Genomic DNA, 17,886 nt, shown 5'->3' on the forward strand with positions numbered 1-17,886 from the left:
TTCGATGCTCAGCAATAGCTTTAGTAATTTGGAGTTCATTCTATACAAAGTGGTGAACACTCGAGGGGAGCTGAATCAGTTAAACTTCACAGTTTAAAACACTAAGGAGGCTGCAGAGATGGCTCAGTGGCGAAAGTGCTTGCTGCCAGGACCTGCATTAGATCTTTGAGACTCAGAAAGTGAAGGAAAGCATTGGCTCCCACAAGGTGTCCTCTGACCTCAAAATGTGCTGTCCCGTCTGTGCATGCACATACACAAACATACAACATAAAGTAATAGAATAATGTATTTGCTGATTGCTAATTATTCTCATCATAATAGAGGTGGGGATAGTTGGAAAGGTGACTTTTTCCTATTGCTATTTGAACCTGAGGCTTTTAATTGTACTTTTAAAACAATGTGAACTGGGGGATCTGTTTTATTGCTTGCTGCCTTATATTTATGCAAGTTTCCATTTCAGGAAGGAACATCTGCTGTGGAAAATCTAAATGAAATGCAGTGTATGTGGTTTGAGACAGAATGTATTTTGGCCTATCAGCGCCTTGGGAGATATGGGGATGCCTTGAAAAAATGCCATGAAGTGGAAAGGGTAAGTGTTAGGATGTGGATTCTAGTTTCTTCTGTAAGTGACAAGAAAAGCAGGTACGTGTCTACACTGGATCATCTGCCTCTTCTAACTTTGACAGCTTCATTTGAAAACAATTCTTTGGATTTAGTATTGTGAGCAATGTGCAGTGATACTTGACATGTTTATGTATTTTTTCTGAAGAGAAAAGGAAAACAATTTAGTAAAAACAGTGTGTGCTATAATTGACATACATTCACAATTTCTCTCCCTTCATCTGGCCATTATTTAATTTTCATTAGCAGCCTAGGAGGACACACAGCTGGTGGCAGCATCTTCCCCCTTTAACATCAGGATCTGGTCCACAGTCAGCCTCTCTCCAGTTCGTCTTCCCAGGATGTTTGTTCTCACATTGATACCCTGTGCATCAGCTGGCCAACTTGCAGGCTTATTTTATTACTTGCAGTTAGAATTATGTGTGTGATATGCCTTAGTGAGGGCACTTTTCTTTTCCTTTGTGTGAATTTTTGTTTTCCTGTTCTTTGTCATCTCTGAAGCACTCTTCTTCTACATGGACCACAGGAGGAAAGGAGCCGCAAATGCACCCCTGAGGCAGTCCTCAGCAGCCCTCAGTTGTGGGGCACTCGGCACCACTCTTCCCCTGCTGACGCAGTATAAAACCACAGGCGTCGTAGTCAGGTGAGCCTGATGTCTGCACCGTGGCAGTCACTTTGGCCTTCTTCCCATGCGAACTTGTGAGGTTACCTGGAGGAGAGCTCTGTCTTAGGGGGTGGCTTTTGATGGGACCTGGAACTAGGATTATACCAGAACCTCTATAGAAATCACCGAAGTTTGCTTTGTTTGGTTTTTGTTTCTTCAGTCCTTTAAACTTGTATTTCTAGGGATAAGACTTCTCATTTTCTCTTTGAGAATTCTAACCCTCTTGGATTATATGTTAAATATCCAAACATTGTAGTTTAAATCAGGCTTCTATTTCTGTGGTGAAATTGTAGAACAGAATTGGGACTGGAGGTGCAGGTCTGAAATCCCAGAACTCAGGAGGATCACAAGTTTGAGGCTAGCCTGAATTACAAGTGATATTGAAGGTCAACCTGGTGACATAGTGAGACCCTGTCACAACAAAAAAGGGACAGGAGATAGGTTGGTGAATAAATGTGCTTTTGTACGATCCTAGTAACTTGGCTTCAGATCCCTGGAATCCAAAACAGCCTGGACATGGTGGTGTGTGTCTGTAATCCTGGGACTCCTCTGGGGAGTCGGGAGGTGGAGATGAGGCAGAGGCAGGAAAGTCCCCTGGAACTTGGGGACTAGCTAGATTGGAGTACACAAACTGCAAGGGAGACCCTTATAAAACAAGGTGATGGGCTGGAGAGATGACTCAGCAGTTAAGAGCACTTGCTCTTGCAGAGGATGGGAGGTTTGATTCCTAGCACCCACATGGTGCTTTATAACCACCCTTAACTCCAATTCCAGGATATCTGATAGCATCTTCTGATCTTCATGGACAACACATATGCACATGGTGTACAAACATACATGCAGGCAAAATACTCCTACATATTAAATAAATAAAAAGAACCAGCGAAACAAAACGAAGTGAAAGGTGAGAACTAATAGCCAAGTTTGCCCTCTGACCTCCATGTATGTGTCATAGTACATACATGCCATCCCATACACATGTGAACACAAACCTTACACAGAAATAAAGAACAGAAGCTAGCAGCAAAAAGTACTGAATGTTAGTAGCTTATGTTGGTGCTCACTAGTGTCTACCACTTGAAGGCCTCCTGCTGGTTAAGGAAAGACATTCCATGTACCCTGTTGTCATGAGAAGTAAACTCTTTAAAGCATTTGCAAATTAGTACTTTCAGCAAGGATGTGGGTAGAAACCTACTCATTTTCTTGTTGAAGTTTAATTCCAATGTTCTTAGGATTGTTATAGTTGGAACTTCTCAAACTTAAGTCCCATTCTTCTTAATGTTGATGCCTGAATTGCTTTATGATTTTTGCAGTATTTCCTAAATTGCCAGACTGTAATAAGTAAATCTTCTGTTGATGTGTATCATTTATAGTGACTTTGGCTGAGTAGTGTGAATGAAATTCTTAGTAGCAGGTAAACTACTTCTAGTTCAGAAATGATTTAATTGGAAAAAATCTTCGAAGGAAAGGGTTACATTGACTACCAGAGATCAAAATGTAGAAATCATCACTCTCACCAGGCAGCTATGGCACATGCCTTTAATCCCAGCACTCGGGAGGCAGAGCCAGGCGAATCTCTGTGAGTTCGAGGCCAGCCTGGTCTACAGAGCGAGATTCAGGACAGGCACCAAAGCTACACACAGAAACCCTGTCTTGAAAAACCAAAAAAACAAAAGAAAAAAGAAAAAAAAAACAAAGAAATCACCACTCTCTGGTCATATGGCTTAATTGTATTTATTAAAAAGTCTTTGATCAGAGTTTGCTATTGTCATTTAACCCTATGAAAATCTGAAACATAAATAAGAAAAGAGCTGCTTCTCATGCCACTTACAATGACATATTTATACTAAAAATAAAAACTTAACTCTTGTGAATAATATGCATATTTTACATATATGTAGAAATGTATTTAGTATAAATACATTAAATAATGACTGATTTCTAACAAAATTATTAAATTCAAAGAAAATGCTTAATGTTATTGGAAAGATTTGAGTATAAAGTTCAGGCTTAGGAACTGAGGAGATGGCTTAGTGGTTAAAGAACTTGTTGTGCACACATGAGATTCTGAGCTCAAATCTCCAGCACTGATTTAAAAACAAAACAACAACAAAAGAAATCAAACAAGCATAGAAGCATACATGTGAGGGGATGAGACAGACAGACTCCTGGAGTCTAGCTAAGCAGTCTAGCTGAAAGAGTGAGCTCCAGGTTCAGTAAGAGACCTTGTCTCGAAAAGAAAAAAAGCAGTTGATGAAAATATCCTGCTTCAACCACTGGTCTCTACGTGAGCCCACCCAGTGTGTACACAGAGTTTGTCCTGGGGAGGTGGCCCGTTCAGTAAAAGCTGAGTTTGGATCCTCAGAACCCATGTAAAAAGCAAGGTAGAATGGTGTACTTCTGTAATCCCAGCAGTGACATGGGATGCAGAGACAGGTGGATCCTTGGAAGCTACTGGGCCAGCTAGCCTGGCCAACAGGGCAAATTTCTGGCCAGTGGGAAACCTTGTGTCAAACTAAAGTCAAAAGCACCTGAGAACGGACATCTGAGGTTCTCTGATCTACACACACACACACACACACACACACACACACACACACACACACGCACGCACACGCACACTTACACGCACACGCACACGCACGCACGCACCATATTCTCCTGCACCTACAAGAATGCCCACATACACAGATGTGCACACAAAAAGTACAAAATTCAAAGATTTTTTTTTGAGACGGTCTCCCTATGCATGTATCCTGACTTTACTGGATCTCTTTGTAGACCAGGTTTGCCTTAAACTCGTAGAAATCTGACTACTTCTGCCACTTGAGTGCTGAGATTAAAGGCGTGCACCACCACATCCAGCTTTCAGAGATGATTTATTAACTACTTAACACAAGTTACTTTATGCCTGGCTTCTTATATTTTAATAAGTAAATAAATACCTATCACAAACAAATTTTGCATTTTATTTTTTTTAATAGAAATAAAGCTAAGAAACAAATTTAAGGAGCAAGTCTTTCTGGTTTCAAGATTTCAGTGAAGAACTTTCATTGAAAGCAGTTTCAACTTTCACATGCTCCTGTGGTTTCTTAGAAATTAGATTTGAAATTTTAACATTCTGGAATGTCCACAGTACCTTTTCTGTCTTCATTTTGGCCCTCTAAGTGGATTTTAAGATTATCATTAAAGGTTGTGTGGCCTAGTCCAATCTGATGCTTAAGTTTTACTAAACAAAGTACTAACATAAGCTTATATTCATAGCAATATTCTAAATTATTTATCTTTTTTAAAATACTGATCTGGATTTCTTTTTAGTGTGCTGGTTTATATTTGGGTCAGGGCAATATATATTGCATATAATATTATATGTATTTCTAACTCTTTATATAATCTAGGATTTCTAAAACCTGTTGCATCCTTTCTAAGTTGTCACATGCTTTATGACAGATCCTTTAGAGAGGAAAAGTTGATCTAGTCACCATTTTCAAGAATAGGCATTTTTTCCTCCTCTGTGTATAAGTTCTTAGAATTCAGAGACATGACAAACAGGAAAGAGACCAGAAGAGAGGGCCTCACAGAATTCCAGAAGAAAGTCACACGCTAAAGCTCTGATGGGTTTTCTTAATTCTCTGCCAACTAGTCTTAATTCAAGCCCAAGTTTTGTTTGTTTTTGTTTTGTTGAGAGAGTTCATGGTCAAGCTTAATTTTGTTGACCACCTACCAGCAGTGTCTGCTGGGCAGGGGAGAAAGGGTTTAAGCTTATTAGTTTAGCTGCTTGTATAGTATTCCGCAATGCCCTGCTTTTTCTGATTTCACCCAGCCTTGTTTTTTGTTTCGTTTTGTTTTTTTAACTACCAAGAGCTATATGGAATAAGTAAACACCAGGTTTGACTTTGGTTGAGTGGTTCCAAGATGCAGTGTGTTCACTGAAAAACAGACGACTTCTGGTAAACTGGGCTAAGCTGGTGACCCAGTTTATAGAAGACATCAACTGGAGAGAGGCAGCCTGTGGGCTGTTACTGATAGAGGTGGATTAAGTGTGGTTCCAGATGACTTGTGAAATGTGACTTAAAATCCGTGTCTACTGATATTTCTAGGAATCTCTGGAAGCTTGTCGTCTCCTTCTCATGTGTTTCTCACCCGAGATCATGTCTTACAGTCCCTTAGATGTTTTCATCTTATCGTGTGTTCTATGACTTAGCTTTCTGTTTCCCTTAGCCAGCTGTGTTGAATTTTAATGTATTACTCTTATGTAAGCTTGGTTTACATTAAGGAAAAGCGCTGGCAACTTTATGAAATATGTTAGCCTTTGATTTTTAAAAAATAAATCAAATTAATGTCGTTACTAATTTATCTCATTGGAAAAATTCAATTTTCAAATGTCATTAAAACATGATTTTCTAATAACTATGAACTAATATGAAATGTTTATTTTTTTTCTGTTTCTTGTCTCCATGTTATACTTTTATTCTTGAAATTCTTCTCTTAAACTCTTAGGTATTTAGTGTGATTCTGTATATATAACATGTTTCTAATTACTAAGATGACTAAAAATATCAAGTGGTTAGGGACAATTGCTAATATATCCTCTGCACAGTGAGTTGCTAGACCACCCTCAGCACCCTTTTCTCTTGAGGGAATATGAAGTACTTTATTTTTGTATATGAATTTGGAGAAACCAAAGTGGAGTGGAGAACCAGAGGTATAAATATATGTCAGGGAGAAAACTAAATTATAAAATTGTTTTATGTAGATCAGAGGTGAATTGTATTGTTTTCATGAAAGGAACTAGTGCATAACCTTTTGGGGGTGGGGATATAAGTCCTTTGGAAATTAGATGAAAGCATTGAGCTTGCTTGTTAAGAAGACCTTATGACTTAAGATTTTAAAATGTATGGAATATGAGTATGTTAATGGGAGCTTCTTCACTAGGGAAATGTCATGTTATCTTTGTGTAGTACTTTGCTAAGAAGAATAAACTTTAAAATGTGTTGCTTGAACAATCGCGTTAAGAATCTGGCTATGTAGATGTATTCCTAGTTTAGATGAAATCACTAAGGCACTAAGAAATAAAAGACTTACTCACATGCCCTATTCATAAGCTCTTTACCTCACGTGGGGTGGGTTCTGTGCTGTGTTAGACTCCACTGGGAAGGAGGCTTACGGACGTTGAGGCTTGTCAGATTTGTAAACATTTAGTGTGAGCCTGTGTGAAGTCAGTTTCAAAGTTGCTTAGCGCTGCCTTGTTGGTTTTTATGGGAGTACAGAGGAAAACTACATTGACATGTACTAATTTCCAGGTTTAAAAGATGACCTGATACTTGCCTTATCAGCGTAGAGTAGCATCACAAAATATGATATGAGGAAATAGGGTGGGTTATAGAAGACCCCTTTAAGTTGAGCTCAGGTGTGTTCAGAATATCACAGCTGTAAAAAAGACACTTTAAGTTGAATGCAGAGAACTTGATGCCTTTTGTATTGTTGACATTGGAAAGGGCAACCAAGTACAACTGTGACTGTATTGTTTGGGGGCTTTTTGTAATTTTCTTTTAAAATAAAATTATTATTGATATAAATGTAAGGGATAATCTTGTGGTTTTGTTTTTAAGCATTTTTTTGAGATAACCGATGATCAATTTGACTTCCATACATACTGCATGAGAAAGATGACCCTCCGTGCTTATGTTGACCTCTTGAGATTAGAAGATACTCTCAGAAGACACACCTTTTATTTCAAGGCTGCTAGATCAGCAATTGAAATATATTTGAAATTACATGATAACCCTTTAACCAGTGAAAGCAAGCAACAAGATGTAAATTCAGGTAATGAAAAGATTTAAAAAAAATACTAAATTTCAAAATATTACCACATACTGCCTAGGAAAATGTGTCAAATGATTAAGGAGATAAAAATGTTAGCTGGATGGTGGTGGTGCACACCTTTAATCCTAGCTCACAAGAGGCAGAGGCAGGCAGATCTTTAAGTTTGAAGCTAGCCTGGTCTATAGAACAAGTTTCAGGACAGCTAGGGCTACACAGAGAAACCTTGTCTCGGGAAAAAAAAGAAAGGGTTAACTCAGTTATACACTACATACTATATCGAATTGTCTTGCCTCACCCCATGTTTGTACAACTAAAATAACAGTAAGAGTATGTGATCGAATGGATGTGAAGACAGTGTTGGTTCATTGACACATCAGGAAAAAGTCAGGGAGATCAGATAAAGTGAGGGGCTGATGTTCTGTAACAGATAATCTCGGTCAGCCCAGTGAGATAACTTGCATGCCTCCTGCTACCCCCCAGTCTCGCTGCTCAGCTGCCCTCAAATTCTTGATGTTTCTGCCTCAGCCTCTTAAGTGGAGTTATAGGTATATACCACAGCATCAAGCACAGTCTTTGTTGGTTTTGTTTTCTTATATTTTTGGTTGTGAGCCTAGCCTTTAACGGCTGAGCCATCTCTCCAGCCCGGTTTTGTTTTCTTAACATCAGTTAAGAAAGAACATAAATAAATGTCTATGGGCTATTTTCTTTCTTTAAATGGTAATTGAAGAAAAGCTTTTGAGGCCAGTGCAATGGCTCAGGAGAGAAAATTTTCACCACACAAACCTTATGATCCGAGTTTGATCCCTGGAACCCATGTAAAGGTGGAAGGAGAGAACCGATTCTATAAGGCTAACTTCTGACCTTCATACATGCACTAGGACACGCACCCCCCCTCCAATCTTAACCTCTCTACCTCCCCTGCCACAATCATATTAATAAATGTTTTTGTTTTGTTTCTCTGTGTTACCCTAGCTGTCCTGGAACTCATTCTGTAGACCAGGCTAGCCTCAAATTCACAGAGATCCACCTGCCTCTGCCTCTAGAGTGCTGGGAGTAAAGGCGTGTACCACCACCACCCCCAGCTTAATAAATGTTTTTTTATTAAAAGTTAAAAAGCAGGGCTGGAGAGATGGCTCAGAGGTTAAGAGCACTGACTGCTCTTCCAGAGGTCCTGAGTTCAATTCCCAGCAACCACATGGTGGCTCATAACCATCCGTAATGAGATCTGGCACCCTTTTCTGGCCTGCAGGCATACATGCAGACAGAACATTGTACACATAATAAATAAATAAATCTTTGCCGGGTGGTGGTGGTGCACGCCTTTAATCCCAGCACTCGGGAGGCAGAGCCAGGCGGATCTCTGTGAGTTCGAGGCCAGCCTGGGCTACCAAGTGAGTTCCAGGAAAGGCGCAGAGCTACACAGAGAAACCCTGTCTTGAAAAATTAAAAAAAAAAAAAAAAAAAAAAAGTTAAAAAGCTTTGAGTGGCCGGGCAGTGGTGGCTCACGCCTTTAATCCCAGCACTCAGGAGGTAGAGCCAGGCGGATCTCTGTGAGTTCGAGGCCAGCCTGGTCTACAGAGCAAGATCCAGGATAGGCAGAGAAACCTTGTCTGGAAAAACTAAAAAAAAGGGAAAAAAAAGCTTTGAGTACCTCAGGAAAAATATTTTCACAACTTGTGGTGTTTGCTTTACTGAAAGTGAGAATACCTCTTACATTTCAGTCACTGGACTGCCATTGTCAGACTAGAGGCCCAGTATGTAGTAGCTAGGAAGTACAGGTTTTGTTACATATATTCTCTCACCCTTGAAACAGTTGGTACGTGTTTTGCAACTTGAAACCAAGGAGGATAAAGTGATTTTCTTGTTATTTATTGTATGGGAGACTGTGTATCCTGTTGTGGGAAAGGCAGCTTATGGAGAAAGGGTTCATTTTAACTGGCAGCTCCAGGTCAGGGTCCATCATAGCAGGAAAGTCAGGGCTGCAGGAACTTGGAGCAACTGGTCAGAGAGCAGAGAGAATGTATGCATGCACATTGTTCAACTCTCTCCTCCTTAATAGAGTGTGGGACCCAAACCAGGAAGGGGCTCTGCTCTTCCCACATCAGTTAACATAGCCAGGACAGTTTCCCGCAGACATGCCCACGGGCCAACCTCATCTAGACAGTCCCTCGTTGAGACTCTCCCAGGGTGACTCTAGATTGTGTCAAGTTGACAGAGGCAGAATTATCACAGAGGCAGGGCTGAGTTGGAATTCGTTTTAGTTATTAATGTAACCAGCATTTAATGGCTGCCTTTTGTGTGCTGTGTTTGGCTAGTCACAGGGAATACACTTTCTAAAACCTTTTCCATAGTTAGCCTGTCCCCTCCCCAAAAGAAAAATATATTAATAGTATATATTTTAGAAAAGACGAAACATGGAAAATGACAGTGGCATGTTTCACACATTTGAATCTTTACAGAAATCCTGTCAGCCAAAGAACTGAAGAAAATGCTTAGCAAGCAAAGAAGAGCCCAGAAAAAGGCTAAGTTAGAAGAAGAGAGAAAGCACACAGAAAGGGAACGTCAGCAGAAAAGCCAGAAGAAAAAAAGAGAGGAAGAAGACGAAGCCGCCAGTGGTCATAAGGAAGAACTCACACCTGAAAAACTAGAACGGGTGAGTTGAGTTTGCAGTTACTGTTGTATGGTCATTCATGCTGTTTGATTCTGCTCTGGCCATAATTTATTTAAATGTTCAAATAAGAAACCACTTGTGATATTTCAAGTCATTATGAGAACCACTGGTTACTGTTTGAATGGCAATATGCAAATTTTAGCTAATTGCAAATTATATGTAGAAATATTATAGACCAGAATAGCGTCCTGTAAAGGTGTGTTCTAACTCTAGAACCTGTGAATGTGCATAATGACAAAGGGAATTAAGGATGTAACTAGCTGAAGTTGAGAGAGGAGCTGGAGACTCCAGCCGTCAAAGCAGGTCCTTTGAGTATATATTATGGCTTGGAGTGTGTGAATGAATGGGTCAGTGTTTTGTGCCTTCTCTTGGGCTCTTTTCCTTCTGGGTTTTTTGTTTTTTGTTTTTTGTTTTGTCCAATTCCAATGTGTTAGTTTTTGTTTTATCTTACTCTATTTCATATTTTTATTATCCCTTAGGAGCTTGTTTGTTTTCTGATGAGAGACAGAAAGGGGACGGATCTAGATTGGAGGGGAGGTGGGGAGGAACTGAGAGGGGAATCTATACTCAGCATATATTCTGTGAGAGGGAAAAAAAATCTATTTTCAATAGAAAGAGAGAGATTGAGATTAGCCTGAAATGTCCACGTGGCCTAGTACGGTCAGACAAGGCCACAAGAAGAATTTGGCATGTGTACCTGCCTTTTGTTTACTTAATTTTTTTTGTTTGTTCATTTCTCTGTGTAGCCCTGACTGTCCTGGAACTTGCTCTGTAGACCAAGCTGGCTTTGAACTCAGAGATCTGCCTGCTTATGCCTTCCAAGTGCTGGGATTAAAGGCGTGTGCCACTACCACCTGGCTGTGTACCTGCTTTTTAAATACAGAAATTTTCCTTTCTGCTTCAAAATAGGTTGACAATCCATTAGAAGAGGCCATCAAGTTTCTCACTCCTCTAAAGACCCTTGCTGCTGATAACATTTATACCCACCTGCTAGCATTTGAAATTTATTTTAGAAAAGGTAACACATTGTTTTGAATTGAGGTTTGTATGTCTATTGTTTCATTTTCCATGGTGCAGGGGGTTGAAGGCCAGGCCTCACACAGGCTAGGCATGTACTTCTTCACTAAATTACACATTCTTAACCGTGAGGTCAGCTTCTAACCTTTGTAATGTTGACTGTTTGAAGTATAATTTTGTCACTTAGATCCATTTTTGCTTTTTAGAGCTTTATGTCAACCTTCCACAAAAGGTTTAATTTCCTTTTATTTTCCTACTCAAAAATTTGCTGGGCAACATATTAAAATATTATAATAAAATCCAGTAAGAAAATAGTTGGAGCAATATACAGATTTTTTACATGTGCTAGATAGTTTTATGTCCGTGCAAACTAGAGTTTTACATTTGGGAAGAAGGAACCTTACTTGAGAAAATGCTCCTACCAGATTGGCCTGTGGGGCATTTCTTGGTTATTGTGGGAGAATCCAGCTCACTGGGCAGTACTACCCATGGGCTGGTGGTTCTTTGAAGTATAAGAAAGCACACTGAGCAAGCCGTAAGGAGCAAGCCAGTAAGTAGAGTTCCTCTATGGTCTCTGCATCAGCTCCTGCCTCAGGATTCCTGTCTTGAATTCCTGCCTTGACTTTCCTGGATGATGGACTACCAGCTCTAAGATGAAATAAATCCTTTCCTCCCCAAGTTGCTTTCGGTCATGTGTTTTATCACAGCAGTTGAAACCTAACTAAGACATTTATGTTAAGCAGTTTTATTCCTTTTTGGGTTTTAGAGACACTTTGGTTTCTCTGTGTGGCTTGGCTGTCTAGGAACTCTCTCTATAGACCAGGCTGGCCTCAGACTCACAGAGATCTACCTGTCTCTGCCTCCCAAGTGCTGGGATTAAAGGCATGGGACACCACTGCTTGGCCTATGTGACACAATTTTTAAAGTTTTCTTAGGAAAGCAAAAATTGTCTTGGATAATGCAAATTAACTTTGAATTTTTCTAGCAAGTGTTTTTTAAAAATTAAGTTCTTGAATTTAAGTGAAGCTAAAATAAAGTGAAGAAGATACCACATAACTACTGATGCTGGGTTTTTGTTTTGTTTTTCTGGCACAGGGAAGTTTCTACTAATGTTGCAGTCTGTTAAACGAGCCTTTGCCATCGACAGTAATAATGCGTGGTTACATGAATGCTTGATTAAATTTTCTAAATCTGGTAAGTATGAGGAGGAAGTGTTTGTGTACATGCAACCATGAAAAGTAAATATAAGCCATCCTCCATTTAGCTGGACAGGAAGGAGACCTCAAAGATGTAATCAAACCAAAGGTTTGCCCGATATCAGATGGTTGTACACCTGTAATTAAATGATAAGATGTAAATGAGTGCATTTTAGACTATATACCATTTGTTTCAAAGGAGTGATAGAGTAATTTTACTCTGTGTGTGTGTGTGTGTGTGTGTGTGTGTGTGTGTGTGTGTGTATAAATAAAGCTTAACATTAAATACAAAAATCTTTCAGTTGATTTTTTTTTCCCTGAAAGGACAGATGAAAAACAAATCCAAATGTTTTTGTTTTTGTAGTATCTAATCATAGTAATCTTCCAGACATTGTGAGCCAAGTTCTAGCTCAAGAAATGAAGAAAATATTTGTCAACAAAGACTTACACAGCTTTAATGAAGATTTTCTCAAGCACAATGCTACCTCTCTTGAGCATCTACTTTCAGGTTTGTATTTGGAAAAGTGTTCCGCCTAATTAATTACCAGGAGAAAAAACAAAACAAAAAACACAGGACCGGTTTTGTTTTTGAACTGGCCAAACTGTTCTTGTTAAGAAAGAGAATACTTGAGTCTATAGTAAGCAGCACTCTTGGATTTGATTCACACAGCCACTTAGGAACACAATTTGTCTGTCTTAGGAAGGGTTGTACATTAGGTGCTGGATTGAGGCTCAATGGTTAAGAGTTGTGCTGCTCTTGCAGAGGACTCAGGTTCAGTTTCCAGCACACCACATGGTGGCGCACAACCATCCTTAACTCCGGTTCCAGGGGATCCAGTGCTCTCTTCTGACTTCTGGGGGTACAGGCATGCATGCAGTACACATAAAATAGAAATAAAAATATTTTTTAAAAAGTTGCACATTGTTGCTAGAGTTTTCCTGCCTGGCCCATAGTCAGGATAAATCTCTCACCTGCCAGTCCCACAGCCGCTCAAACCCGACCAAGTAAACACAGAGACTTATGTTGCTTTCAAACTGTATGGCCATGGCAGGCTTCTTGCTAACTGTTCTTACAGCTTAAATTAATCCATTTCCATTAATCTATACCTTGCCACATGGCTCATGGCTTACCGGTATCTTCCCATGCTGTTTGTCATCGTGGCGGCTGGCAGTGTCTCTCTGACTCAGCCTTCCACTTCCCAGCTTTATTCTCCTCCTTGCCCCGCCTATACTTCCTGCCTAGCCAACGGCCAATCAGTGTTTTATTGATTAATCAGCAACACGTTTGCCATACATCCCACAGCAGCACATTACCTATGCCTTTTGATTCTATAGTCATACTTTTGTAAATAACTTAATACAACTACCACTGGGTGGGGGTAGTAGTTCTCACCTGTAATCCCAAGACTCCAGACGCTGATGCAGGAGAATTACAAGTTTGAGGCCGGCCTTAGTTGGCTACATACACAAACCCTGGCTCAAACAAAAATAACCCAAACAAAGAACGAGCTTTCAGTACAAAGATTGTCTACTAAAGTATATGTAAAATTTAGGAAAAGAGAATGAACAAATAGATGTATGTTCAGTGATATGGGAAACAGTGGTAAATGGTAGACTGGAATACCAGGTAGTCATTTAAACATTAAAGCAGTGTTAATTCTATTCACATGATTTATAATAACAGTGATTAACAGCCTTTTTTTTTTTTTTTTTTTGAGATGAAGTGACGTAACCCAGGCTGGCTTTGAACCAGCTTTGACCTAAATGCTGGGATTATACCTACCTGGTTATCTGGTTATAAATAACTTTATATACATAAGCAGAGGAAGCAAACAATAAATGTCAGTTGTGTAAAAATATGCCTGGGAAAAGCTCTGAAAGGAAGTTTATACCAAAACTTTAATGTCTTTGGATACTAAGATTATGAGTAATTTTTTTCTCTTTTTATTGCTGTTATGCTTTTTTATTTATTTATTGGTGGAGGGTTTAATGTTGTTTTGATTGGCCTCTTATAGCCAAGAATAACCTGGAACTTCTTAATACTTCCACATCCTGAATACTAAGATTAGAGCCATGGTCCACCACATGTGGTTTTATGCAGTGCTGGAGATTGAGCCCAGGCCTTCATGAATGTTAGGCAAGCAGTCTACCAATTGGGCTATGTCCCCAGCCTTGCGTTACGTATTTTCTGTCTTGAAATGTATTTGTGTCCTGTGGGGCATTGCTTTGGTAGGTTGGGGAGGGGGTCAGGGCAGCGGAGTCATGATGAGTTATGGAGGACGCAGACTCCGGAGACCAGCATCGGGGTGCAGAGCTAGTTTAGTGTGAAAGTTCACTGTCACGTATCCATATATTATCCAGTCAGCTAAGGACACATCGAGCTATTGTCCAGTGAGTCTGAGTGGCACACAGAGCGTGGCATGTGAGGGTGTACATGAGGGACAGCAGATCCTGGCACTGTGTCCGTGGACAAAGAAAGGGCAGGGAGCACCCTGGGCGGCACTGGTCTGTAGGTCCCGGTGTGTCGGGGACCCCATTATTACATCATCTGGTGTGCTAGAGACTCGGGGCTGCTCGGGCTGCTCCAGCAGTCACCGGAGCCATGTGCGCTTCTCCCGTTCCCTGTCTTGTAGAGACACTGTCTGGGCAGACACTGCTGGCTGAAGACAGAACACTATATACATAATAAATAAATAAATCTTCTTTAAAAAGGAATGAAGCATTTATCTAATCATTCTTTATTAATAAAAACTCGGGAGTCAGATATCCGGGTAAGAATCTGAGTGGTCAAAGAAGTGACTGAGAAGCGACCAGTGACCTCCTCTCTCCTTCCTCAATCCAAAAGGGCAGAGAATCTTTCTAAGTCCCACCCTACTACTTCTTGTGTCTCTCTATATGTCCCATGTCCTCCAAAACTTCTATGGCTAATTTTGGTCAGCTAGTAGCTAGCTCTACCCTCTGATTCAAAGTAAACTTTATTGGCAGTCTTGGGAGTGCCAATTACCATCAAAATATCCCATAACAGAAGACAAAGTAAAGCTCCTTTAAAAAAAAAGTCAGAAGACCGCTTTGTAACTGTAAGTTAATATGTATAGGGTTCTCAACAAATTACTAACAAATAATGTACACTAATAAGAATACAGTACGAACGTGAACACAGACCATACTATTTTCAAGACACATGAACTGGGTTTTGTTTTGTTTTAAATAGCTTCTAAAAATTTCTTTGTAAGTATGGAAAATGTATTTCTTTGTGACAGTAATTTATTCTTTAGAGCCTTTAGTTTAAGGCACTATGCTTTTTAAAGTGGTTTTGGCTGAAATATTGATTGTGTAAATAGCCCTGTACATTTATATTTTGAATTACATTGTTTCTAAGCGCAGAAGTGTCAAGTTAGCCTTCTTTCAGTAAATGTTTGATAGTTGTCTGTGAAGGAAAAGCTTTGATAATGTGTTTTGTTTTAAAATATTATGTGTATGGGGGTTTACCTGCATGTATGTTGGTGCACAACATGTGTGCAGTACCTGTGGAGGCCAGAAGAGGGTGTCAGATTGCCTGGAACTGGAGTTACAGATGGTTATGAGCTGCCATGTGGGTACTGGAAACTAAATCTGGGTCCTCTGTAAGAGCAGCAAGTGTTCTTAACTGCTCCTCTGATAGTTTTGCCGTGGTAACTCATACCCTCAATCTAGTCCAGTGCTTCATTGGGGTGTTACTGAATAGGAGGAAGTTAGGAACAAATGTCACAGTTGGCTGCCTAGAGCTGGTGGATGCCAGCTCTTGCCCACCACTAATTGATTAAGCACTTTAAGCCACATCTGATTGGTCAGTATAAACTAGATGAAACGTAAGCCTTAGCACCCAGTTACTCACATTGAAATGTGTTGGAATTTCAGGTGCTAAAATGATGTATTTTCTGGACAAGTCAAGGCAAGAGAAAGCAATTGCTATAGCCACTAGGTTGGATGAAGCTATACAGGATAAAAATGTGAAGGTAAGACTCTTCCCAGGCTGATTTCTAGATCTTGCAATATCTAACAAAACATGCATCTCTACAGCATAGTTCTGAGTGGGTTACAGAACTCAGCCTAGATGCAAATCTCAGCTCCACCCATTATGAGCTGTGTGACTTCAGGCAAGTTCCGTTTCTTTTCTTGTTGCAAAGATAGATGTGCAAGTTGCGTAGTTGAGTTGGAGTTAACTGAAATAACAAAACATACAAAGTCCTTTGTCCTGGCTCATAGAGAGGCACTTAGTAATGTGAACTACTGTTACCAATAAAAGACACTCTTCCTGGATATGAAGTGTGTGCCTGTAATTCCATGACTCAAAGGGTGGAAACAGGAGGATCTTCAGAAGTTCAGAGCTAGCCCTGGCTACATACTCAGTTTGATGCTAAGCTGCCCTAATGAAACAAAAACTAGTGCTGTGGGATGTTCTGTATGGCAAATGTGTTGCTGATTGGTCAATAAATAAAACACTGATTGGCCATTGGCTAGGCAGAAAGTATAGGCGGGACAAGGAGGAGAATAAAGCTGGGAAGTGGAAGGCTGAGTCAGAGAGACACTGCCAGCCGCCACGATGACAAACAGCATGTGAAGATGCTGGTAAGCCACGAGCCATGTGGCAAGGTATAGATTAATGGAAATGGATTAATTTAAGCTGTAAAAACAGCAAGAAGCCTGCCACGGCCATACAGTTTGTAACCAATATAAGTCTCTGTGTTTACTTGGTTGGGTCTGAGTGGCTGTGGGACTGGCAGGTGAAAGAGATTTGTCCTGACTATGGGCCAGGCAGGAAAACTCTAGCTACAAACTAGAATTATCTTTTTGAGGCTTTTAGAGTGTTTTCCCCTCTTAGTTTTTTTGTTTGTTTATTGGGAAGGAGAGTGCCATGCCAGGAATGTGGAGGTCATAGGACAACTTTTGGGATTTGGTTTTACTTTTCCCATCTGGGTCCTAAGGATTGAACTTACATTGTCAGGCTTGGTAGCCAGCACGTTTATCTGCTGAGGCATCTCGCCTTTCTTTTCCTTTTTTTGAGACAGGTCTTGCTATGCAGTTCTCATAGGACTTGGAGTTGGAATGCTACTTCGGCCTCCTGAGTGCCACAACAACCAGCTCAATGCTGGCATTGAACGTTCTTTATTTGAAATGATTGCTCACTATAGATAGGAAGAAGGGACTGAAGTCTTTCTCGGGGAAAAGGAATAAGTTGTATCTGTTGATGAAAATCACTACTGGCAAGCTGCTGTTTATCTTTGTATAACTGGTCTTCCTCCTCGTGTCATTAGATGCTGATGCGGGTTGCTGAGGCACTGCTGGACGGCAGCTTTGGGAACTGTAGTACCCAGTATGAAGAGTACAGGAAGGCCTGCCATAGCCTGCTTCCACTCACACCTGCCTTCCTGCCTGCTGTGACCGAAGCTGCCCTGAACCAAATGGCTGACCACGAGCTCTTGCAGCGTGAACTTTGAAATCCTGTGCAAAGTGCTCCTACAGATTCAAAGCTGTGCTCACATCAGGGTTTCTTTTCCAGTGTGCATTTTAATATTGGCATGAAATGAAGTAATAGAAGTGTTAAATGGAGTATAGTGTAAGCTTGTTTGATGCTGTGTCTGGCCTCCAATTTACATAGACACCTGTTACAATTGCTTGTTTATACTTATACAGTCTTACACTCCTGAATTAGGAGTGTTGTTGCTTCTGTATTATACTTGAGTTGCTGATAAGGTGTAGACAGCCATCTTACGCTGTTTTCTTTTGATCCTAGTTTCAGAATCTGTTTTGATCTCTTTATTGGCTTTTTTTTTTTTTAAGTGTTAGCTGTATGTTAAGAAATAGCCATATCTGGGGGGTGGGAGAAGGGAAGAGAGGGGGCTTGGGGTTTG

The 17,886-nt window shown here is 40.3% G+C and overlaps 1 protein-coding gene across 3 annotated transcripts in view; it reads left to right on the plus strand.

Annotated features, from left to right (window-relative positions):
• Positions 1-17,584, plus strand: part of Naa16 (N-alpha-acetyltransferase 16, NatA auxiliary subunit) — a 64,538-nt gene extending 46,954 nt beyond the window's left edge. For 2 of the 3 annotated variants that reach the window (XM_059273289.1, XM_059273288.1), the window contains 8 exons: positions 461-589; positions 6,898-7,111; positions 9,571-9,764; positions 10,692-10,800; positions 11,895-11,993; positions 12,360-12,503; positions 15,893-15,990; positions 17,290-17,584. In XM_059273289.1, coding sequence (XP_059129272.1) covers positions 461-589; positions 6,898-7,111; positions 9,571-9,764; positions 10,692-10,800; positions 11,895-11,993; positions 12,360-12,503; positions 15,893-15,990; positions 17,290-17,472 — 1,170 coding nt within the window. In that variant the 3' untranslated portion in view covers positions 17,473-17,584. Of the gene's footprint in view, positions 1-460; positions 590-1,122; positions 1,265-6,897; positions 7,112-9,570; positions 9,765-10,691; positions 10,801-11,894; positions 11,994-12,359; positions 12,504-15,892; positions 15,991-17,289 lie in introns of those variants that run through there. The other variant, XR_009381191.1, reaches the window with a different exon arrangement.
• Positions 17,585-17,886: the final 302 nt, after the last annotated feature.

This window comes from Peromyscus eremicus, chromosome 9 (genome assembly GCF_949786415.1).
Source record: "Peromyscus eremicus chromosome 9, PerEre_H2_v1, whole genome shotgun sequence".
NCBI classification, from domain to species: domain Eukaryota; kingdom Metazoa; phylum Chordata; class Mammalia; order Rodentia; family Cricetidae; genus Peromyscus; species Peromyscus eremicus.